We start from the raw sequence: 25,770 nt of genomic DNA, 5'->3' as shown, positions 1-25,770 counted from the left end.
GACATATTAACCATAGATAAGATCACATATCAGCGAAGTAATCTCAGTTATTATTAATTTTGTAGAGAAATGACAACAATAAATACCTTTGACTGCAGAGTGCTGGACAAAGGAAGTGATTCAGCCCTGCTCATGTTAAAATCCAATTCAGTGGCTGTTTCTGAAGAATTTGTGCCACTCCTTCTACTCAAGGCTATAGGTGAGTTGAAGGACATTGGAGGGTAGCAGTTATATGGCTGGTTAGAAATTCTTTCATCTCCATTGTCTGCATCCAAATCATCAAGACTGGAGCTAAGGATATATATATACAACAAATTACAAATGCAAACAAGCACAATTCAGCAAAATTAAGCCTCAATTGTAACATCCCCAAGTTCTATAAACTTATTCCCAAGACTCTCCCAAGGATTTTCAAATGACTCAAAAATCTATGTACTGACAAGGACATTATTCTTTCTTGAAAGTCCATTTCTCTGGTCAAAATTATAAATTAACACAACGAATCCACATCTCCAAAATAACATGTGTCAGGACAGCATAAATGTTGGTTATGTTCCTTCAGGTCAACTTTGATTTATGGAAACCCCATAAGGAATTTACCATTGCTTGTTTAAGGTGTAAAATAACATATTGTTGCTGTTATGTAACTTCAAGGTGAATCTGAAACGGACCTATCACAGGAATTTCTTGGTAACTTTTGCTCAGGAGAGATTTTCCATTGTCTTCCTCTAAGGTTGAGAGAACAGGACTTTCCCAAAGCCACCCAATAAGTTTTCCTGTCCCAGCAGGGAATTAAAGTCTCAGTGTTTAAAATCAGCAGTTGCAGGATCAGGATTATTTGAATGATAATTGTGGTGAATCACAAAGAGTCATCAAAAGTCTAAACCAATGATACAAGACAAGGATAGGCAAGACATGCATGCACAGCCCTGGGAGAACTGTAACATTTTTTAAAAATAATTTTTGAGGGGAAAAAGCCCCTCCACAGGAAAAGCATTTTCTGAGCAAAGAAATAACCAAAAATTACTTCCAGTTCAAGAAAAAAATCCATCTGACCCCTACAAGAGTTTTGGGGGACCTCCAAAGTACCTGCAGTTTACCCACCATGGTCTAATATAATTATTTTCTTATGAGAAGCCTTTTGGCAGCTCCCTTATTATTGTTGTCTTTTTCCTATGCCAAACCTGAAAAGGATTATTTCCTTACAATGCAGAGGAAGTCAATTACTTACCTTCTTTTTTTAATGATGGAATAGCGTTGATTTCGTTGGTTGACAAACATGAGTGTCTTCTTGAGAGGTGTGCATGAATCTGTTGCATCCAAATTAGATGGAAGGAAAGGTGGTGGATTTTCCTGGTCCATGTTATTGGCAAGGGATTCTGGATCATCATTTGAGTCAGTAACATCTGGGCACGTTTCAGAAGCAGAGTGGCCAATATCAACATGCAAGACACCAGCATCTTCCACCTAAAGTGTGATGTTAAACCAAGTTAGTGTATTTACAGAAGATATAAAACAATAACCTAAATTGAGATCGGCTGAACCGCTCTGTTTACTTATTTATATCCAGCCATAAGATATTAAAAGATCTTATAGTCTAAATCCAATTTTTGTCCCAACTCCAGTAAAGCAACTGAATCAAAAGGAACATGGAAATTCAACACTTAAGTCGGCATTCCCAAAAAATGCTGACCAAAGGAGCTTTAAATAAAATAGGGTTCCTCCAAGAATAGATGCAGTTAGCATGAATATCTAGTGTCATGCTCCAAATAGAGAAGACAGATTAGAGGTGAAATAGGTGGTTTTAAAAATGATTTCTTTCCTTGCATTTCAGTTGATTATCAAGCATTCAAAAGTAGAGTGAGCAGGCATCCAGACACCATAAAACATCTACAACTAACAGAAACAGAATGAAGTGTAGTAAATCCACAGAAACCATTGCCAGAATAGTATGCAGAAAGTACATACCGGTAACTATTTTTGTATTTAGAATGGTTTTGTACATTTTTTTCCCAAGAAAACAAATAAATGAAAGAGGGGCAAAAATAATATTTACACAATGGTGGCTTGCAGTGCCATATTAGTGGGGTGGTAAATCCACTCTGTGATTTAGATAGCTAAAGCCTATTTTGAAGGTAGGCTTCAGAACCTTGGATCAGTCTTTGAAATTTAAACTAAAACACAGAGTGGAATTCACTACTGGATTGATGAGGAATTCACTGAATGAGACCAATGACATGAGGAAAGTGATGAGGCAGGGAAAAATAAATCATGGAAAAAATTATAACACTAAGGGCATAAACAGATTTTTTTCATCATTCATTCACTCACAAGACAAATTATCTCAGAGTTTGGAAGCCCACTTTTTAAGGCATACTTTGTTCCTGTCGTTCATTATAAGTTTTATAGAAGCAGTCAACGAAGGAAATGCTTAACATTCCTCATTGCAATGTAACAAAAGTGGTAAGGTACCATCCGTATCTATTTATGGAGGATACATTACAAAACTCATCACTGAAACAGGAAACCATGGATAGCAGTGAATCAAACAGAAATTAATGACTTCTGCCTGAGGCTACCATAGAATCACTTAGAACGGTGGTTCTCAACCTGTGGGTCCCCAGATATTTTGGCCTTCAACTCCCAGAAATCCTAACAGCTGGTAAACTGGCTAGGACTTCTGGGAATTGTAGGCCAAAACACCTGGGGACCTGAAGGTTGAGAACCGTTGTCTTAGAAGGAACTAGACAATTCCTAGGAAGGTATTGTCCCTTGGAATTTGTTAGATACTTTAAAGCAACTGTAGTAATTTCTGGAGAAAGCATAGCATAAAATGGCCCAGGAGACCTAAAAGATACATAGAGGAGTCATATTTTATCAGATGTGGTAGGTCAGTGGTTCTCAACCTGTGGGTCTCCCAGAAATCCCAGCCAGTTTACCAGCTGTTAAGATTTCTGGGAGTTGAAGGCCAAAACATCTGGGGATCCACAGGTTGAGAACCACTGTGGTAGGTGAAACCATGGATACCAGTCTTGCAATTACAAGGATTGTACTGAATTTGCAATATTTCTAGTTGAAAAGCTTATTACTTTTATGTGTTTTGAAAAACCCTTATGACTGATAACAGAACTGAATAAAGCTGAACCAAGAGTGCTGGTGCTTCACCAAACTATAAATTCCAACATTTCATAGTATTGAGCTGTGGTTCTTCTGATTTGAAGTGTGTTTCTGCTTAATTAATATTTTAAATTATAATCTTTCTCCTTTTTTGTCATAGGACATTTCAACACTAAGCTTTTAAAAATAAACTATCACGTCTACATCAGCAGGTGATAAGATACAAGGATCACAAACAAAAGTAGTTATAAAAAACTCTACTGAAATTCATGGTACTTCAGGTTGAAATGTAATTTTGCAGTGAAGTCACACTGAACCTTTTCTTTAATAAATTCATGCATTAGCAAGTTCTGAGGGGGAAAATGTTAAAATCAGAACACACATTACTCTGTCAATCTTACCTGATTCACTACCATACGGTTTGCATAGACCTCATCACTTCCATTCAGCATAGCAGAAAGTCTGGCTGCAGCAAAGAAGGTGGAAGGATTTGAAGTTTTCTTGTAAGATTCAAATGGGGAATGCAGCTGAACTGGAATAAAACATTACAGGATAAGAAATTAGCTCCCTCCATCCCAAATGTAACATTCAAGGTTGTGCTTAAGATAAACTTCAAAGAAATAATATAAAAAGGCAACGATAAAGATGACGTTGATGATGTTTATTTATACACCACTTTTTCTATCTACAAAAAAGACTCAACACGGCTTATGGTAAAACCAAAGCAATACAATTTAAAACCTAAAAATATATAAACATTAAACATTTAATAACAATATTAAAAATAAACAGTTAAAATCCTCAAAACAGATTTTAAAACATATTCAAAGCTAAAAACCACAGCAGTTAGATACACTATAATAGTAAAACAAAATTAGATTAAGGGCATGTGAAAGCATAGAAATAAAAAAGTGCAGTGCCCATGGATTCAAAGCCCATCTACAGCAACCAAGCAACTCTCTGCCTAAATAAAAAGCTGCTGGGAGTTCCATTGAAGGAGCAGCCACCAAGAAAGCCCTCTTGCTTACTTAGAGAACTTTTACCCCACTCCTCAGCCACAAAGGCACTCAGATCGGCTTACAAAATGTTTATTTGCACTCAGGCTTACAATGTACATAGAAAAATTATTATTACATAAATATTACATAAGACACGATGCCACTGTGTCTTACTGGCTGCCTTCCTCACACTCTATGGCCAATACTCATAAAGTGCACTTTAGATTGTTTCTGGGTACAAAATGGTAAGTATCATGGCCTTCCTGTAAAGCAGTGGTTCTCAACTGTGGGTCTCCAGGTGTTTTTATTATTTATTTATTTATTTATTACAATATTTATATCCCGCCCTTCTCACCCAACAAGGGACTCAGGGCGGCTTACAATAAAACGCATATATAAAAAATTATACAGTACAATATAAATCAGTTAAAAATTATAACTGATAAAAACACATTATAAAATGTACAGTGTAGATATGTGAGATTAGATTACACATTATAAGATAAAACACATTACAAAATATAGGTAGACGTGTTCAGTTCAAAAAAAAAACTGGGTCTGTCGACTGAGTTCAGTGTACATGATAATAATTAACGCTGCCAATTATTATTCAAAAGCCTGGCCCCATAACCAAGTTTTAACCTTCCTACGGAAGGATAGGAGGGAGGGAGCCTGCCTGACTTCACTGGGGAGGGCATTCCATAGGCGGGGAGCCACCATTGAAAAGGCCCTGTCTCTCGTCCCCGCCAGCCGCACCTGTGAGGCTGGCGGGACCGTGAGCAGGGCCTCACCTGATGATCTTAAGCTTCGAGGTGGGTCGTAGCGGGAGACACGTTCGGACAGATAAGCTGGGCCTACCACTCCCAGAAATCCCAGCCAGTTTTTCAGCTGTTAGGATTTCTGGGAGTTGAAGGCCAAAACATCTTGGGACCCACAGGTTGAGAACCAATGGTGTAAATGGTCCCTACAAACAGCTTGGTGAGCTGCACCATTCTGGGCCAGCACTTTTCAAAAAGAATTTCCACACTGACATCAGGTTACAGGGAACATATAACTTTCTATAATTGTTTATAGTATGTCCTAAACCCCAAAGGCACCAAATCCTGTCTGATCTTGGCAGCTAAGCATGATCAGTCCTGGTTAGCACTTGAATTCCCATCAGCAAAAACCAGGTGCTGTAGGCTATATTTCAGAGGAAGGAATGAGTAAAACCATATTTGAGTATTCATGAGAAAACCCTATGAAGGTGACAGGTCACTTTGAAAGCACATCCACACACAGCCATTAATAGTCTCTTTTCCTTCTGTTAATTCTCTTTAAAAGCCATCCATATTGGTAACCATCATCGCATCTTGTGGTAGTGAGTTCTGTGTGAAGAAGTGCTTGTCTGTCCTGGTATCCTATCTGTCCTGAACTGCCCATCATTTAGCATCAGTAGTATTACCACTATTACTATGCTACTATTGTTGGCTTCATGCTCTACCAGATGAAATCTACTAGGGCTTAGGACCCACAGTGATTTGGGTTTCTTAAAGAATCTGGTAATCAGTGAAGGATCATTAGTAAATGTGACACATTTCAAATAATGTTGCTTTTTGTGATTGTGTTTTTGTGACCCTATGCACTAGGTATTTTGTCAGTCATTTGGATCTGCTCCCAAAGTACCCATCACTACTGCAATCACAGCTGTTGTTGTTTTTTTTCCCCAGAGGTGCTGGCTGAATCTCAATTTGTAAACATTTCACTATATTTTCACTCTCTCTGTCTTTGTGATTCTGCTGTCCCCCTGGACTGCCATGTCTATAACCCAAGTTTTCCTCTTAAGCCTGGCATATTATGTTCTAATTACCGTATCTATCAGTTTGAATCTTGAAGTCCCACTGGATTTTTTACTTCAATGTTTTTGACAATTTTTCCAGGCATATGAAAATGTTGTCAAAACATTCTCGTTATTGACTACTACTTTTAGCATTACAGTGTAATTGTCACTGCTCTTAATCATGCTTTGTTATAAAAAAGATGTACAATTGTATTAAAAAAGTGGTGCCTCAACAATAGGAATACACAAACAAAATACACTAAAAATGCTTCACATTTTTGTTGGACTTTACAATTTCCCAGCTAAATAAATCAAACTAAATTAAAAATCAAGGACTCTGAACAGATTCTGCCATTTTGCTTCAAACTAAATGTCTTCCAAGAGATTACAGACACTGGTTGGCCACATCTGGTGCCCGAGCCTTCTGGCTTCCTGCTTGCCCTCTTCTATGCAAAAGACTGCCTTTGTTGGGATAAGATTGCTTCCAAAATCTGCTTTGTAATTCAGCCAGGATTTTGTACTTCCTTGATCTTTGCATCATACACAAAACCTTTACAACTATGCCAAGTGGTGACAAAAGAACTTAATAATGTAATCATTATCTCCATTGCTTATTTTGGCAATAAGGTATTTCAAAATGGAGTCTGATGCAAATGTGGCTAAAATAATTTCAGGCATGAGGAAGGAAAAATACATAATAGGCAGCTACTACTGACGGCTCGATTTGTTCTTTACAGACATTCCTCCAGAAGCAGTCTGTCCAAATAAACAGCGAATTGCCTTCCCTTTTTGGAAGGTAAACTAAGATTAAGCCCAGCAAGGGAGAGGTGGCTTACTAGAACACTTGCAAAATCACTGTTTTGAACCACAGTTCTCAGAACTGCAACTCTTCAGGCAATAGCTACGCTGACTTGGGGATTCGTAGAAAAATAGGCTGGAAAAAAACTTATAGATCTGCTGACTTTAATTCTTTGCCCAGCACTGTTATCTCAATGAAAGCCATTGTCAAAAGAAGAAACAGAGTTCTATTAAGGCTTTATTAAAGCTCTACTTCAAAAGACATAATAACATGATACAGACTGAGTATCCTTTATTTGAAATACGTATTGCTTATTTTGGATTTTTTTCAGATGTTGGAAAGCTTGCATGGACATAATGAAATATCCTTGAGATGGGGCCCAAGTCTAAACATGAAATTCATCTGTAGTTCATATATATATTATACACATGGTCTGATACCTGTAGTGTAAAAATGTAAAATTTTCCATTTCTATTATTAAGAAGAAGGGACACAAATATAGTGTTTTGATTGCCTGTGGTGATGAGATGAAATGGGACAATGCAATGTTGTGAACAGTTCAAGGGAAACAGCACATACAGTAGTTGGAAATTGTGATGCTAGAGGATAAAAGGAGGAATTTGTCTATGCTGATTTGGATTGGCTTTGTGGGAAGGTTAATACCATATTTCTTTGATTTTAAGATACTTTCCTCCCCTATAAACATTTATAAAAATAGGGTGCATCTTAGCATTGTAACTGCTTTTTTATATATATCAATAAAGCTTCCTTCTGTTGGTGGTACTGAAATGAGTGTGCATCTTACAATCAATGTCATCTTAGATTCAAAGAAATACAGTAATTTTAATTATTTGTAAGGACAACTGATTACACCATACCAAATGCAGTCATCTTGAAAGTAATTAGTATCTACATGATGAATGCAGATAGCTTTTACAACCAGAGCAAAGCTATCTGGATATCTCTGAAGATAAAGGAAACAGAAGAACATCCCACAGGGAGTAGTAATAGGTTAGAAAGATAACCTGCTTTACTGTACCTCTCACTTCCACAAAATCATAGTATGGCACACTGAAAAATTATTTGGGGATGGGGTCTGGAGTAGGATTTTAGGCCTATATACCAAGATCTAACAGTGTCCTATTAGTCACTTCCACTTAAAAACTGTATTTTTGAATTGGTACAGTAGGACCAACATTGGTATATGCACATTCTATTGCTTCCAAAAAAAACAACTGGGTCTCAGTTCAGTAATGATATTTGATTTTGAAGATATTGAAAAGTAGAACGTAGGAGGCTACTTTTTCGGAAATTCCCAAAATGCCCCTGGAAACATTACCAGTAAACATGATGCTAAAGAATTCTGTAGGTATAAGGTAATTTTTCCAAGCTTTAAAAGGAAGGGACAACTAAACAGATAAGATGCAGATTATTTGATCCTTTTATCACGATTTTGATATGTGAGAAAGCATTTTAAAAGTGCAAGGAAAAATATCCAAAGAGAATTTTTAAAATATTTATTATATTTACCATTTTTAAAATGCTAATTAGAGGATTGGAGCCCCGATGGCAAAGTGCATTAAAGCACTGAGCTGCTGAACTTGCAGACCGAAAGGTCCCAGGTTTAAATCCCAGGAGCGGCTTGAGCACCCACTGTTAGCTCCAGCTCCTGCCAACCTAGCAGTTCGAAAACATGCAAATGTGAGTAGATCAATAGGTACCGCTTCGGCGGGAAGGTAACGGCGCTCCATGCAGTCATGCCAGCCACATGACCTTAGAGGTGTCTATGGACAACGCCGGCTCTTCGGCTTAGAAATGGAGATGAGCACCAACCCCCAGAGTCAGACATGACTGGACTTAACGTCAGGGGAAACCTTTACCTTTACCTTAATTAAAGAATTATGGCAACTGCAGACTAAGCAGTATTATTTTCAATCTCAGTTCTATTTCTAATATGGAATGGGCTTGGATTGAGGAAATCCAGATTCAAATCCCTTCTGAGCCATGAAATGCATTAGATGACTTTGGGCCTAATCTCCTTCATAAGGATGCTTTGTGGAGGAAGTGAAGTTATACTGTTGACATTAAATAAAAAGAGAAGTATCAGCAGAAAACTAACTACAACTAACTTCAACAGAAAGATGACATCAACATTCCACTGAAAGCGGCATAATGGAGTTAATAAGTGATCACATACCTAGTATTGCAATAAATCAAGATATGAGCTAATGAAGAGATGTTGGGAATGAAAACTGTGCATAGTTTTCCTTCTGGAAATAACTTCATGTGTAATTATTAATGTTAGAAACCTATTAAAATTCCAGAGCCAGAAGATTTACCCCCCTTCTAGCTTGTGTCACCAAAAAATGCTGTCACTCTATTTGAGTTTGCCAAAATCAAACGTGGCTTAGAAATTCAGTTCTGTTAAAATTCAAGTTATGCCATATCTACCCTGGGAACTTCCCTGTTCTTCACAGAATGAAAATCAATAGATTATGTTATTCGTGTCACAATTTCAGATATCATTTGGTAACAACTATTACTTCTTTCCCAGATCTTTCAGGTCTCTGTTCTGCTTAAATCAAATCACATCTGATTTTGGAAGCTAGGCAGTGTCAACTCTAGTTAGTACTTGGATGAAAGACAAACAACAACTACTAAGTTCTGTGGACTATATTTCAGAGATAGGAATTGTTTACACCTGCTGGGACAATTCCTTGTCTATAAAAACCCTAAGAAATCCAAATCAACAGGTAGCCTGAAGTCATAGACACAGTTGCCTATAGAAATCCTCACCCACTGAGAGGATAACACGGATTATTTTCTTTCTTTGTTGCACACACAGATGTCATCAGTGACAGATCTTGTATAGACCTGTGAATTTTGGTTGTAAAACTGGAGCTTGGTCCAAAGTGATTTAAATAGAAATGGGCAAGCTCTGACCAATTTTCTACTCCCAGAGTTTGAAGCTTTTACAATATTGTCCCAAATGTGGGTGAAAGGAAAATAAAATCTGTGATTCTGAGCATTTTTTTGTTTTGCTTTTTAAAGGTAAACCATTTAAATGAACTGGTCCTTCTGGAGCCATCTATCTTGGGTTGCCAGTTTAGGACTCTCCCAAACCCTGAGATTGAGGGACAACCCACTCCTTGTGCTGCCTGTTACAACACCAGTGTTACAGGAGATGGACACTGGGAATGTCTCAGTCAGCAGACCCTCAAGATGATCCCTTAATCACCAGCCATAGTTGCAAGGACTATGCCATTCAAATAAAAACAAAGAGGGAAACATATACACACATAGCTTTCAAGATAGCATTTTCATTCTTGGATCTCTCAGTTTCGCAAATAAGTGGGTCAAAATATGGCAATCCCTACTTCCATGATTGGAACTTGCACACTCCTAGAATTCTCATCTCTTGGGGAATTTGAGTGCAAGGAAAAAACAACAGCTCACTGCAGTAAATTATTATTTGGTATTTTGTGGTTGACTTTGTTATGTCCCTGACCCAGTGAGTACCTGAAATTTGGACTAAAGATCAACCCATGCTTCAGATTTAAAGTTAAATTCAGTAACAATAGCACTGGACATTGGCAGGAACTTATTGGTGGCAAATTAGTCTCTCTTTACCCATGTCACCTATTTCACAGAAAGTATCTCACTAAGTGGTCCTTTTTGCATAAATAACTGACAGTGTAAGAGGAAAAGTATTTCAAGACTTCGCCAGCCTCACAAGGCAGGACAATTAATTACACATTGACTCTAACAGTTATTTATTTTTACTGGAAGAGACAATGCGGTTTAACAAACGACAAAGCAACATCTAACATACAGGTTGTAAATCACATTCCTATAATTCCATAAATTCCTTTCAGTAAGACTCTGAGCTAAACTCATGGCTTAGAGCTTGTTTTTTTTTTAACTAGATTTAACTGAAATCAACAATAGTAGCCTCAGTTTGTTCTACTTTACCAGGTTACAAACACCTGCTTCACAAAAAAGAAAAACAGAAGCATTTTCAAGAGATTTGAGCTGGTGCTGAACCTAAGGCTGGAAAACTTAGTTTTTATTACAGCTCCCAAAATCTCCCCAACTAAATGTGCCCAGAAGGTGGTGTTAGGGGAATATGGCTGGACCTCAAGTTTTATGGTTATCAATAGGGTATAGTCTCAGATTAGTCTTTGAGTTTTTGTTATCATTATAGGGGAGAAAGTCATCCAGGGTTTTTGAACTTGGTCTCCATCACTACACAGCTTTAAATCTCTTTTTGTTTGGTGCCAAAGAAGCTGTAGAAGGCCAAAACCATTGTTGATGGTATGATGGGGTGGATACAAGAGAACAATCTAAGGTTTGGTTCAAATAAGAGGGAGTGCTATTGGTCAGCTGACAATGCCAACTTTTTCTTGTTAGATTCACGGTCTCGCTGAAGAATAAGGGTCACATTTTGGGGATACTCTATCAGCAAACCAAGCCTGAACTCTCCCTAAAAGCCAAATGACTCAAACTGAGACTGTTGTACTTTGAACATATGACAAAACATGACCCACTAGAAAAGATCATGATGCTTGGTAAAGTAGAAGGCAACAGATAAAGAGGAAAACCACAAAACAGATGGATAGATTCTACCAGAGAAGCCATAGCCTTCTGTCTGCAAGACCCGAACAGGCTGTAAGATGATAGACTTGGAGGTATCTCATTCACGAAGTTGCTATATGTCCAAGCTAATGATGATAGCTAACAACAGAAAGAGAGGCACTGTGAACGTATGTGAGAAGAGAGTAGGAAGGAAAGGAGAATGAGTCTTATGAGTGCCAGCATCTAAGAAGAAGTTGGGGGGGTCCTCTGCCAGTGCACAATATGAGTTGATGGAGGGAAAAGGAGAGAAGTCAAGAGTCAACAGTGTGAGAAACAAGAGAGAAGAACCCATTGTGGGTCCAAGGAAAAGCAAGGTGGGAGAGATCTAATGGAGAAGAACCATGCGAGTAAAGTACAAGAAGTAAGGAGACTTCAAGGTGGTTTGGTGAAGGCAGTGATGGCCAAAGGTCATGAAGCAAATTCCATGAACAGAGATTTGGGGGTCATTGTTCCAAGTCCAGCACTTTCAACCTTACTGGCTCTCTCAAATCAATTGTAACTATTAAATATGGTATGAAGACTGAAGCCTAATGTAACTAGTCATTTATTTTATATTCTACCTTTCTCCCAACATGGGATTTAAAGGAGAATTTGCATGATTTTTATGATATGATATGATACCAGATATGAAATCCTAGCTCATATATTAACCATACTGGATAAAAGACATGTGCTTTATCTACATGGTGATTTGAATCAAAAGAATACAAATCACCATGTATTTGTAATAAAAAGCACATGTTTCAAAATGGTCTTCCATATATTTATGGGTCTATTACTGAAGATGTGGCTGTGCAGTGAGCTTTTAAATTTTCAAAAACCTTTATTTCTTCTCCTTCATCTTTCCATTAAACCTTGAGAGTGTCCCAGATGAAACCTGAAGCCCTCTCAGCGACTTAGCAATCCACCTGGCCTATGCTCTAGCAAACCAGCTGTAGACAGAATCTCCTGCTGTCTTGACTAGTTAGTAATTACATAAAAAGCAAGCAGTTTTGTCAATCTTTCCTTCCTTCCCACTGTTGCTCCTCCCTTATTACTGATCTGTTTTGGGGGAGGGGGGCATCTGTTTGCCCACCTGTGTTTGTAAAGAGAAGTGTTGCTATTGAACTAGGCAAAGACAGGACAAAGACAAGACAGCTTGACTAGGGAGGAAGTTAACAGCCAATGCCATGCTATGGGCTGATTATAAGTAATGAGGCAGCCAAGAGTAGGTTGGCAGAGGATAACTTAAGATAAAGGTACAGTGTTCCAATTTTCTCCTAGTGGAAGGACGAAAAGAAGAGAAAAGAAGAAACACAAGACCTTCCTTGTGTTTGGGTTTGCTTATGGGGTTTTATGTATGAGTAGGTGTTTACTATTCCTTTTATTATTGTTTGCAAATAATATGTAGAGTTCAGACCAATTTGTGTTTTGATTAGAACCAGACGAAAGAGATGCGTCTTTCTCAATGCTATTTCCCCTGTTCATATTTAAGATCAGTATGTGGGTCATCTAGCACAAGAAATAGAGTTGTGACTAACTAAAAAGAAAATGGATTCCCTAAATGACAAAGGCACTAATCCATTATAACAGTAGTAAATCAATCACAAACAAAATTTTACAAATTATATACAACACAATAAACATGTATACAAAAACATAAGTGTGTTATATTCACAGTGACTGATAGTAGCCAAGAGAGTTCTACCAAAGACTCTTATAATAATAATTTTCTTCTGGAGAGCTTGTAAAGATCTTCAAAAGATGTCAAGAAATAGAGTTCCATCATAATTGGGAAAAGCAGAATTAGGAAAAGCAAAAAACGACAGCCGGCAGGGAGTTCTCACATGGGTTGGTCCATGAGGTCATGAAGAGTCGAAAGCAACTGAACAAATAAACAGCAAGAGGAGAAACCCTTCCAGTACCGTGACTCTGGTTAAACTTACACACACATGGATGATTTTGTCCTCAAAGTAACCATAGGAGAGCTAGTCATTGTTCTTTTAATGTCATATTTGGCTTGACTTTTGGAATTATCATATTGCTGTTGTTAGGAAATGACAAGAGTATCTCAGTGACATTTTAACAAAAACCTATGATACACTTTTTATTTGAATCATTAACAATTTGAAGTATTCACCTGTGGTAGCAAGGCACTAGTTTTATTATGTAAGCACTACATGCTTTATTATTAAATTTGTTCTTTCAAATCTCTAGTTTTATAGAATTAATCTAGTTAGTATTTGCTTATTTATTTCATTTCTATAGGTGAAAGAGTTCAGAGCAGTTCATAAAATAAAAGTGAAGACAACAAAATGCAGAAATATAACAAAACACAATGTAAAATCTAAATCAAATTGAAACTGTGACAGAATACCAGGATAAAAAAATATGACAATAGCATTGAATAGTTCTAAAAGAGATTTCAATAAATCTGGTCCCTAATGCAATTGTATGTAGATGCCAAGTCCACATTTATGAAAGGAAATTTCACAGACAGAGCACCACCGCTAAAACAGCCTTATGTCCACTAGCTGCCTCTGTATTCATTCAACAGCAACACTCAGAAAAGCAAATCAGAAGTTTATAGGATCATTCACTCTTTCAGGTAACCTGACCACAGACCAGTAAGATCTTCAAAAGCATACTGGCCACTTGGAGTTGCAATCCAAAACAGTATTGATTCACAGCTCCTGATTAGAAACTAGTGCAGAATATTAAGTCTGGCAGTAAACAGGACCATACTATCCTTGTCCAGTTGAGTCTTGCTGCCTTGTTAAATGCATTCTTCCTCAGATGTGTTATCCAACAATATTTGTTCTTATTTCAATGTTAAATTATAACAACAACCAAAGCCTCTCTAGAAATAATGAATAAGTATTTATTCATAAAAGTGACCCATTCACTTAATATTCTCTAAACCTATCAGTTTCCATATGCATAGTGAAAACAGAGACCCATCCATACGAGAAAATACATTGAAAGAGAACTCTTCGAATCACACCTGCATGTGACCTACAGTTGCCTAGATACTATTTGGCATGAGCTTTTCTCTTTAGATATGTTTATAATAAATTAATAGGAACATCCAAATAAATTCATTTAGCTTTTGGATGCAAATTTATTAGATACATCTAAATTCAATGAACTAACAGAAGCCTAAAGAACAAACCAATTAGAGTTAACGTTGCTTATATTTTTTTCAAACTAACTTTGCATCTGTAGCTTAGGAAATGCCTGTGCTAGTTCTGAAAAGAGAAAACAATGTTCTGTTTGCACCCACTTACATGTGCCTAATAACAACAACAAAACAGCAGAAAGAAAGGAATAATTCAAAGAAGGAAACTTTTGTCTACCTTTTGGTTTGGATGTTCTTTTTCGAATCCTCATTCTAGGCAAGGACGGCCAAGAGTAATTAAAAGGTGCATCGGAATCGGAATCCATTCTTTTCTCCTTTGCCAAACAAACACCTCTTTAGAATTGTGTTATCGTTGTGCAGCTCAGCAAGTCAAATGATAGAAAACAAAAAAGACTCAACGAGACACAAATTGCCTCTTAAGGACAGAAGATAGAAAGACGGGTGTAGCAACGAGTCTGTCCTTTGGAAGCATCAAGGCATGTGGGCAAACATTAAGGGAGACACAGTCAAGTTAAAATATGATGTAGACCCAGGAGTGGGGCTGCAGGAGCTTGGTCCACAGCTATGGGAAAGGTCACTGTGTGCCAATGAATCATTAACTCACCTTTTCATTTTCAGAATGTAAATGAAGACTAGTCTGAGTAGTTAGAGGAGAGAAACCTTTTTGTTTATTTGGTTTCAAAGAGTGCAGAAAGCTGAGGCTGATATTTTTCCTTTTTATATTTGAAAAGTTAACCTGCACTTGCCTTACAGGACAACAAGTTATTTTGAGTTTTGAGTTTTGTAGGGGGATCAAGGCACTCAAAAGGCAAACCCGACAAATAATTATTCTGGGAGACAAATGACCCTCCCTGCCTGCTGTTGCCCCTGGTTTTCCCCTCAGCATTCATAGCAATGGAAAAGCTGATCTGAGTGCTTACTGACTAAACAAACAGCAGCTCAATGACAGAACATGTATCACTCCTAAATTTAAAGAGAGAACACATCCCTTATCAATATAAGTGCAGTTAAGCCTCTTGAACCATTCTGCTTCTAAAAATGCATTTCTTGAAAACAATGGCCTTTCACTCAGAGACTCTAACCTTGACAGTGAACCAGAGGGATTTTCGAAAGGTTGGCACCTTTACAAATCAGGCATGCCCTCCCAGCAATGTACAATAAAGCTAGTGACTAATTTACAACAAGTCTCCCATTCTTACACTGTCTCCCCGAACAACTCCTTGGCAATTAGTATTCAACAGAAACTCATTATCCCTCCCACATCATTACACTACACAAACAATAGGTTTGGGTTTGTTTTTCTCAAAGGTTCCACAAGAAAAAGACACAAAACTATCACGTAAAACTACTGCTGTTGTTGCTTTAAAAATAAATATCACTGAAAGCCACCTGATATTATTTGGGGGGGGGGGGGGTGTTCTGCATTACAGGATGGGAAGGGCACATGGGGATCAACTTAAATGCCATTTTGAAAGAATCTGAGCTTGTTAACATTCCTCTGCTCCACATTAATTATTTTTCCAGCCACAGATATGAAGAGCCACTTCTGTATAATAGGTCAAAGCATGTCCAACTCACATTGACACACTTGCTAGAGTAAAGTAATTAAAATTCTAATTCCAAAGATGGAATTATGCAACAGATTTGCACCAGCCACCTCATCACACTGGGTTTTTTTTGGGTCTTTGCTCCTTTTTGGGGATGGGGCCTGTTGAGCACCATTACACGATGCTGGTTTGGCCCCACCCCTTTGATCTCCGCAAGGTAAGCTTTTCCCCATAAGGAAAAGGGCAACGTGAATTGCCTCCCTTTCCCCCATCTGATGGGGTCCGGGACAGGGCCTTGTCCTGTTTCTCCCATATGATGGAGGAAAGAGGAAGGGCATCTGGGGCACTGCAAGGCACCCTGTGTGCCTTCCGTTTCACTGGTGATGGCTAGTTAAAGGGGGGTAGGAGTTCTTCTTTATGATGAGGTCCCAGGGGCCACAAACTTCTAAAAATTGATATATTGATGGAAAGAGAATCTATTTGTATCATTTTAATTGTTTTGGTTAGTTCTGGTAATTTCACATGCAGAGGTTATCTTCAAGACCACACTGGTTTATTATCTTTTCCTTACTGAGGAAAACATATCTGCGTGTGTGTCTGTGTATGTTACATAGCAGCTTAGGATCAGTTCACTAGGACATAATGGTGCGAGACAATAGTTAACTCATCTTCTCAATGTGTCACTGTCACTGTTATGATTCCACCTTACCCACACTTCTATCTATTCAGTTGGGGGGTGAGGGACTAATGGTACTTGAATTGATTCATTGAGTCTCATGAAGTTTGATTCCCAAAGTGCGTATTATTTTCTCAGGACAGAGATATTTGTTTTTTGTCTTTTTCCATCAACTCAACCAAGATAAGGAAACCCAATGAATGAGAGATCTCCAAGAGCCCTGAACTTTAACATCAACAATCTTGGAAATTCACGATTCTAGCTTCCTTGGTTGAATCAATCCATAATTAAAGTTCTCTTCTTCTTTTCTTACTACCTTTCCATTTCCTCAACTTTTTTATCCCCCTTCCCCATGAGTCACATGGTCTTTTTGCCTAAGTGTAGTATCTTACATATGCCCTTATTGACATTCACCTTGTCAGTTTTGGTCCAGCTCTAATTTGTTAAGGTCATTTTGAATTCTGATCCTGTCATTTGTGGAGTATTAGCTATCCTTCTTAATATTGTGTCATCTGCAAACTGGATAAGCCCGCTCGGAGCCTATGTTTGTCTGTCTTTGTTCTATGTTAAAAGGCATTGAATGTTTGCCGATATGTGTAACGTGATCCGCCCTGAGTCCCCTTCGGGGTGAGAAGGGCGGAATATAAATGCTGTAAATAAATAAATAAATAAATAAATAAATAAGCATGCCCTCTAAATCTTCATCTAAGTCATTATTAAAAATGTTGAACAGAACTGAGCCCAGGACCAAACCCTGCAGCACTCCACTAGTCACTTCTTTCCAGGATGAACAAGAACCATTGGTGAGCACCCTTTGGGTTTGGTCACTTAACGAATGACAGATCCACCTAAAAATAGTAGCCCAGATTTGACTAGTTTGCATACAAGGAGGTCATAGGGGACTTTGTCGAAGGCCTTACTGAAATCAAGTTATGCTACAAACATCATATTCTATACTGTACAGTGGTCATTTCAGGCTTTGGCAAAATGGCCTGAGTGCAGGTTGAAGGAGTTTGGAGAACCTAAAAATGACCAATCCTCCACTCCTTGTATTATAGCCATAGTAGCTGGCAGGATAACTAAGATTTGCATCTATAGTTTTTGACAACGTATGCTAAAGACCTCAAGTGCAACTAGTTGTGCAGTTTAAATTTCAGGAAAAGAATGAAATATACCACTTTTGTGCTGCTGCATAGGGAACATTGGTGCCATTATCTGGGAAAAACTATTATATAAAAAAGGATATAGTATGCAAAAAATATTTTTTGAAAGTGATACATTACTGAAACACATTTTTAAATGTTACAAAAGTAAATGGGTCAAACTCATGCAAACAAAACTCTGTTAACAATAATATTGCTGTACTAATAATACTTTGTAGACCTTTTCATTAAACATACTAGAGCTGTGTTTAGCTGTACGAAATGCCATTTGCTAATCAAGTAATATGTATTCTGTCTGATTTATTCCTTCCCATACATGCTTGTATAAAGGTCAGCTTATTCATTAACATGCTCACTAAACTCTATGTAACTGTTCTTCTACTGTGGATAAAACATTGTTTTCCCAAAACACTAGTAAAAGAATATGCACTGTTATCAGCTATTGGCTCACATGAGTTTCATGTATTTCAGAACATAGGGTTTCGGGTAAACAATAATTATTTAAGGACTTGATTGTTTAACATGAACACTTGTGTCTTTGATCTTTCTAATAATGCTCCTTAAGTATGAACTCTACCACAAATCCACCATTCAGGCTACGTTACAAATACAATTGAATTTGTTTGAGCTACAATGCAGTTAGCACAGATATGACAAACTAGAAATTGTCTTTCAAACAAATATCTATAGCTGGAGAATCAGTGCCTTTCCAGATGTTATTGGACTAAAGTTGCCATCAGTAATCTTGTGCAAAAAAACTTTTTGAGTTTATCTTTTGCACTCAAAAATGATATGCGATTTTTTTTTTGTGAGAATCACTACAGTTTTCTTGTGATTTTGGGCAAAATAAATAAACAGGCTATTTGAAAGCAGTGTTTGTGCAAAAAAAGACTTCATATGTAATTATTCTGAACATTCTGAGAGTTTTTTGAAATACTGGACAAAAACACCAAAAATATTGCCACTATGTTATTTTTCCCAAATAGGTGTCGAAAACCTATTTTGTGGCCTGAAAATAAATATCAGTGAATATTTTTTTTCTTCCGAAAATGTGTTTGTAAATATTTTAACATAGTAACAATTTTATGGAGAAGAAAAATGCTCCCACAAAGCCTCTCCTCTCTGGTATTTGTTTGGTAGCATTTGCAGTCCTGATTGGCTGCTCTATAAGGACCGATTTTTCCCCAGGTCAGTTTTTACCTTTGTTCTACAAATTTAAAAAGTGTAAGAAGAAAGAGGCCTAATACTCTAAAGGCACCAGATACTTTTCTGATCTTGGAAGCTTAGAAAGGACAATTCAAGTTAGTAGTTGAGTGGGAGCCTGTCAAACAATACTAGGTTATGTAGGCCTGTAGGAAAGAACTGGCAAAAGCACCTCTAAGTAGTCTTTACCAAATAAAACCCTATCAAATTTATGGCGTCATCATAAACAAACAAGCAACATGAAGTCACACAATTAGTGTGATTTGCCTGTGTGTGGATGTCACTGATGAGAGAAGAAGATCATGTAAAGTAAGAGAACTTCCTTCACTGTGAATTACTTAGCCCTCGGTGACATTATTGAACTAAATCTCAGTTGCTATGTGATAACATCACATTTTTCAAGAAATGGATAAGGAAAACCGTACCACTGCAGCAACTTTCTCTGGCCACTAAATATGTTCTCTCAGGAAATCCTTGAACTAGATGGGATGGATTGGGCTTATGTTTGCTGTCTAGAGACTTTTTAAAGGCTAATATGGAGTCCGGAATGAACCGTTATGGTGAATTCTACATTGTTCATCTCATGGTGCTTTTAGGGAAATAGTGATTTGGAAGCCAACTTGTAACATGGAACATGTTTGCCTATAGACACCCTCCCACTCATTTACAGCCTCCCTTCACTAAAAAAAAGAAAAGAAAGAAATTACAGTAATCCCTCTACTTTTATGGATTCCGCATTCCCAGATTTGATCATTTGCAGATTTGATGGACCTCCTCCAATGGTCCGAGACTGCTACATGCAACATCTCTCAGACATCTCTCAGACAAGAAGTGTCCTGAATTTGCAGATATCAAGTCCAAGAAGCAGTTATAAGAAAAACAGTGGCTGCTCTACCTTGCCCAGCAACTTTGCGAAAGGCAGAACAGTCAATGCTTCCCTGACAAATAACACCCCAAACTTGGTTGCTCTGAGTGTGGGATGTTGTTTGTTAGGCGATGTTAGCTGTTCTGCCTCCTGCAAAGTCACTAGCTAAGAAGAGCAGCTGCTGCCTTCCTGACAAACTGTATCCTTAACTTGGAGAAGCCAAGGTCATGAAGCAGTTTGCAAGAGAGAGAGAGTAGCTGCTTTGCCTCTGCCATGCCCAGTGATTTTGAGAAAGGCTGCTCTTAATTTGAGATGCTGTTTGTCAGGGAGATCTTAACAGTTCCAGGGATTTTGGGAGGTGGTTGGTCTGCCTTCATTGTTATGTATGGTTTTCCTCCTTTCGTGGGGTTCTGGCATCCCTAACCTCAAAGAATGTGGAAGTCAAATTATAGTCTCACTTTACAGGAAGTAAAGGTGTTCACAAAACATGGCTAAGGTTGTTTTTGGTTTGTTTGTTTTTTCATTTAAAGTTACAGCTAAATAACAGGGGTGGAAAACATTTGGCCCCTGAGATGTTTTGGACTTCAACATCCAGAAGCCCCAATGAGCTTCAGAAATGATAAAGAATTGTGGAGATTGTCATTCAAGACATCTGCAAGCATCACATCCATCCAATATAAATCACTACATTTACAAAGTCAGCCTTCTAATGGGTATTTCTGATATAAGGCACCTTGATTCCTCTTGTCTCTTGCTTTTTGTACAGTGGAATCAAGTATTGTACTACACCCAGGTGGGCATGCTGTAAAGGCAGGCTATAAAACTAAGAAAAATAGCTTGAAATGTATTTTTGGACCATGACTCCCAGAATCTCTCTCTCCCCCATGAGTTTTCAGAATTGTAATCCCAAAAAAAAGCAAAATTTCCAAGTTCTGATAAAAAATAAAGCTGAGGAATGAAGTTTATGGTGTATTAAATCAATTGAGTGTGAGTAATGGATAGAAATCCAGATAAAATCCTTGTGAAGTCTATCTCATTGATTGGTTAAGCTATTTCTATGTAACAAGCCCAGTATTAAAAATGCCACATTTAGCCATCCAGCTTGCAAAAAAGCTTTGGCATATCCCACAAAAATTACATCATATTCTCAGCATGAAGAGAACCCAAATCTCTAGGTCAGATCCAGTAGTTCCATCTCTGATGTCATCTTGTGAAAATGTTTTACTTCTCACTGGAGGAGAAGAACTACCTTGTTCAACTAACTATAAGTTACTTGGATATAAGTCTGGATTGGGTTTGATGTAGTGGCTAACTTCTCAAAAACAGGTGCTCATTAGAGCTGGCCCCATAGTTTGTCTCTATAGGAATCAAAATCAGAATGTGGAAATCTTTTTTTTTTTTTTTTTTTGTTATACCATAAACCTGGTAGGTATCAGGTTGGATAATCTGCAATAGAAACATCAAAGTTTGCTTATCACCATCTAGTGGCAAGATCTGGTGGTGCAATTTTACTGGAAAAACCAGCAAACATCAAAAAAATGAAAGTCCAATCTCCTGGTTTATGAGAAGGTTTATGAGAAAAGGCATCTAGAAAGAGGAACCAAGAATGGTTCCTTATGGGGAAAAAAACTGAAAACAGGAAGGTCATGATGAAAAAATGCAGGGGCCCAACTGGAACACAGTATACATTACGCACACAAGTCTGTTTCATTATATGCACTGCATCTGGATTAAGTCAAAACTATCTAAAACACTTTGAATCTGAACTAGAAGTAATCATTACTGTGCTCATTTAAGGGGAACACAGAAGAAGAATGGTGTAGCACAAAATCATTTTGAGACAGCTTTATTTATTCTTTGGAAGGAAGAAACGTTTGGAATCATGGAAAGAAAATAAATTTAAGAAAAAAGGATACCGAAACCAGAGTTGACAAAGACTTGACTGTGAGCCCATTGATTCTCACAGTGGAGGAGATCTTTCTGTTAAATAGTTCAAAGTGACGAGTGATTAAATTGGAATTACTGAGAAAAAAAACTTTTAAAAAGCAGATTCCTTTAAATCTTCTGCCGCTACCCTGGTCACACCATGAGGCATGCCAAAAATTTGGCCTCACTCTTTTTATCTTCTGGAGTGCAAGCCATGGACTGACAGAATCTCTCACCTTCTCAGTAATATAAACCTGGGAGCTTAGCAAACATGAAAACATCAACTGCCAGGTCACTTGGCCAGAGTGATTGTCTGCACCAGACTGCTATTATTTAAACCTGCCATCTGTTAACCTTCCTTTTCTCAACTCCCCCTCCCAGCAATGAGATATTCTGGGCAAGAGTATATATTCACATAATTTCAGAGTTTTTTTAAATGAAAAATAAACACTTCTCTCTTGAAACTAAACTTTTGAAACTTGTACATAGTTCCTTTGTGCACAAATCTTGGCTTTCAAAATAGGAACAAAGAAAAAGGATGCCTGTCCAGTACTGTGCAATACTTAGTTGCAGCACTTTTTTACATGAACAAATAAATTCAAATAGCAGATCATATTATTTATTATTTATTTATTTATTTACAGCATTTATATTCCGCCCTTCTCACCCCGGAGGGGACTCAGGGCGGATCACATTACACATATAGGCAAACATTCAATGCCTTTTAACATAGAACAAAGACAAGACAAACATAGGCTCCGAGCGGGCCTCGAACTCATGACCTCCTGGTCAGAGTGATTCATTGCAGCTAATTGCAGCTGGCTTGCTCTCCCGCCTGCGCCACAGCCCGGGCTGTGTCTTAACAAAAACAAAAACAAAATGACATGGTATCCTATCTAAATTTTGTGAAAGTTAATTTTGGAAGCAACTCTCAGAAGCCCTGATCCAATATGGCCCAAAAAGGCAGCCCTAACTTAGTTTTCTTCTTACAGAGCTTTTTAGTCTAGTAGAGCCTTCAAAGTAAGATTTTCTACCTACAGTATATGACTACAGTCAATTCTACCACTTTAGAAATCCAACATCCAGTCTGTTTAATATGTTTAATATAATCATCATCATCATCATCTTCATTTATACCCTGCCACCATCTCCCAGAAGGACTCGGGGTGGTTCACAAAGCACTCAAGGTGCAACTTGCAAAATACAAAAAGTGCAGAAAACAATAACATAAAACAATAAGCAGCTAACATTAAAACATCAAAAATATGGGCAAGGGTAACAGAAGACAAAAGCATTCTAGCTTGTTGTAAGAACTGGAGAACATAATATAAACAAAGCGACACCTGGCCTGACAACATGCTAGGGCAATGCTTCTCAACGTGTGGGTCCTCAGATGTTTTGGTCTTAGATTCACAGAAATCCTAACAGCTGGTAAGCTGTAGTTCAAAACATCTGGGAACCCACAGGTTGAGAACCACTGTGCTAGGGCATTAGTCAAGCACAAGGTAAACATGAGTCAAGAATGTGATGCAGTGACCAAAAACGCCAATGAATTTCCAGGTTATCTCAATAAAACTATAGTTTTCAGATTTAAGAAAATAACAGGACTATTCTGTTCTGCTTTCAAAAGACCTCACCTTGAATACTCTGTACAGCACAGTTCAAGAAGGATATTGACAAGCTGGAACATATCCATAAGAGAGGAAACAAAATTATCAAAGATCTAGGAACCAAATCACATGAGGAATGGTTTAGAGATGAGGGCATATTAAGCTTGGAGAAAAAAAAGGTTGAAAGGTGACATGACAGCCATCTTTCAATACCTGAAAGAATGTCATATACAAAATGGAACAACCTTGTTGAGGGTCAGGCATGACCCAAAGGGTGTACATTGTAAGAAAAGAAATTCCCCTTAAACCTTAGGGGGAACTCTCTGAAATTTAACAATGTAATACATTTCTACAGAAGCTGGTGGGTTTGGACTAATTTTCATTTTCCTGCATAGCAGGTGGGCTTGGACTGAATGGCCTCTTCCACCTCTTTGATTCTGCGAGGTCTACAAACAAAGGTTGAGTGGCTACCTCTCATGGTTTACGTGGAATTTCTTTTCTTTGCAGGAGATTGGACCAGATGACCCTTAATCAAGAATCTAGAGAATAAATTCTGAGATAGTGCTTTCAAATTTTAACAGAGGTCCTAATCAAAAGATGATACTTGTGGAGGGGCCAAGATGCAGAAGATACAAAAATTCAACTGTACAATTTATAACCATTTGATTTGTAATATTGCGACATACATTTGGTGACAGACAATGTCATCTTTCTCTAGGCCTATACCTAATGGCATCAGATCCCATCTGATCTTGAAAGTTAAGCAATTATTAAATGGAAGACTACCAATGACTTCCTGGTTCTGTGTAGTCTACATTTCTGAGGAAGGAACTGGTCAAACCATCTTTGAGTATTCCTTGTCTAAGAAAACCCTATAAAATTGAAGCGGTTGCCATAAGTCAGCAGGCGGCCTGAAAGCAGATACACATTCCGTATATACTCGAATATAAGCCAACCCAAATGTAAGCTGAGGCACCTAATTTTACCATTGACTCAAGTATAAGACAAGGAAATGCCGCAGCTACTGATAAATTTCAAAAATAAAAATAGATACCAATAAAATTACATTAATTGAGGCATCCATAGGTTTAATTTTTTAATATTTACATAAAACTGTATTAATAAGGCTTTAATAAGATAAGATTGTCCAACTCTGATTACCTATATACTTAAGTATAAGCCGACCCAAATATAAGCTGGCCAGAACCCTCACTTGAGTATCATTGGAGGGGGGCTTTTTCAGCTCTAAAAAGAGCTGGAAACCTGGCTTATACTCGAGTATATAGGGTACTTCTTTGCCATCACATCACTGACTCCACTATTTATAATTTTTTTCATTGTTTCCTCTTATTATTACAAACTTTCCATTTTCTCCCCCCAGATATTGTCACCCACTATGTTATTTGCTTGCCAAAACAACTGTTCCCCTTTGTATAACAACATCTCAATAGAAAGAAAGCTGATCTAATGCTTAAAAAACAGCTTAAGACTGTTTGATGTTATAATATTGTGACATCTAGCTTTTGTTAATGAAACAACTCAGTCTAAAAGCTCTACATATTTTCCTTACAAACAAACCAAATGACCTCTGCCTCTCTTTGCCACAGTTCAACAGTTTACTCCTCCTTTTATATTATTTCTAGCCTTTCTTTGCACACAAAACGTACAACTTACTGACTACTAATTTCGTAAGATCTGTCCCATTAGAATGAAGCGCCAAGAACTGAATGTATACTCTGGGTGTCCAACTAACACAGAATATAGCGGGACTATTATTTCCCTCAATGTGGAATCGATTCTTCTATTAATCCAAGCTAAAACAGAGCCTAACGTCTTTGCTTCAGCAACGCACTTACAGTTCATATTCAACTTACAATAAACAATAGCCCCAAGCTACTTTTTGCATGTAGCATTGCTGAACTATGCATCCCAGATCCTATACCATGTGCACTTGGTTTTTGTGGCCTAAATCAAAATGCCAGGATCTGGCTCATTCCCTGGTCTGCTTATACCTTCTGGTCAAAATAGAAATGCAATCAGTAAGGTAAATTAACTAATCTACTCCACTCAGCCCCAATTACAAGCCAAAGATATGTAACACATGCTTTGTTGATGAGCTCCAACGCATTACTATCTTATGATTTTCTCAGTATTCTCCAAAAGATTCTACCAAGTTCTCACTAGGTCACAGTTTCTGGAATTCATTTTGTAGGGCAGCAATGCTGGACCTCAGCCTGAATGTGGAGCGTCTAGGCACATAAGCCACTCAGCCATGCTTGTTACTCTTTCTTTTG

At 37.8% G+C, this 25,770-nt stretch overlaps 1 protein-coding gene across 1 annotated transcript in view; it reads right to left on the bottom strand.

Moving 5' to 3' along the window:
* Positions 1-25,770, bottom strand: part of arhgef28 (Rho guanine nucleotide exchange factor 28) — a 158,954-nt gene that overhangs the window by 54,986 nt on the left and 78,198 nt on the right. The window contains exons 10-12 of the mRNA XM_008102965.3: positions 3,519-3,649; positions 1,232-1,467; positions 87-291 (exon numbers count right to left, since the gene is read on the bottom strand). Coding sequence (XP_008101172.2) covers positions 87-291; positions 1,232-1,467; positions 3,519-3,649 — 572 coding nt within the window. The remainder of the gene's footprint in view (positions 1-86; positions 292-1,231; positions 1,468-3,518; positions 3,650-25,770) is intronic.

Source organism: Anolis carolinensis, chromosome 2, assembly GCF_035594765.1.
Source record: "Anolis carolinensis isolate JA03-04 chromosome 2, rAnoCar3.1.pri, whole genome shotgun sequence".
Taxonomy (NCBI): Eukaryota; Metazoa; Chordata; class Lepidosauria; order Squamata; family Dactyloidae; genus Anolis; species Anolis carolinensis.
Note: the sequence above shows the minus strand (reverse complement) of the source record. Positions and strands in the feature narration are given on the sequence as shown.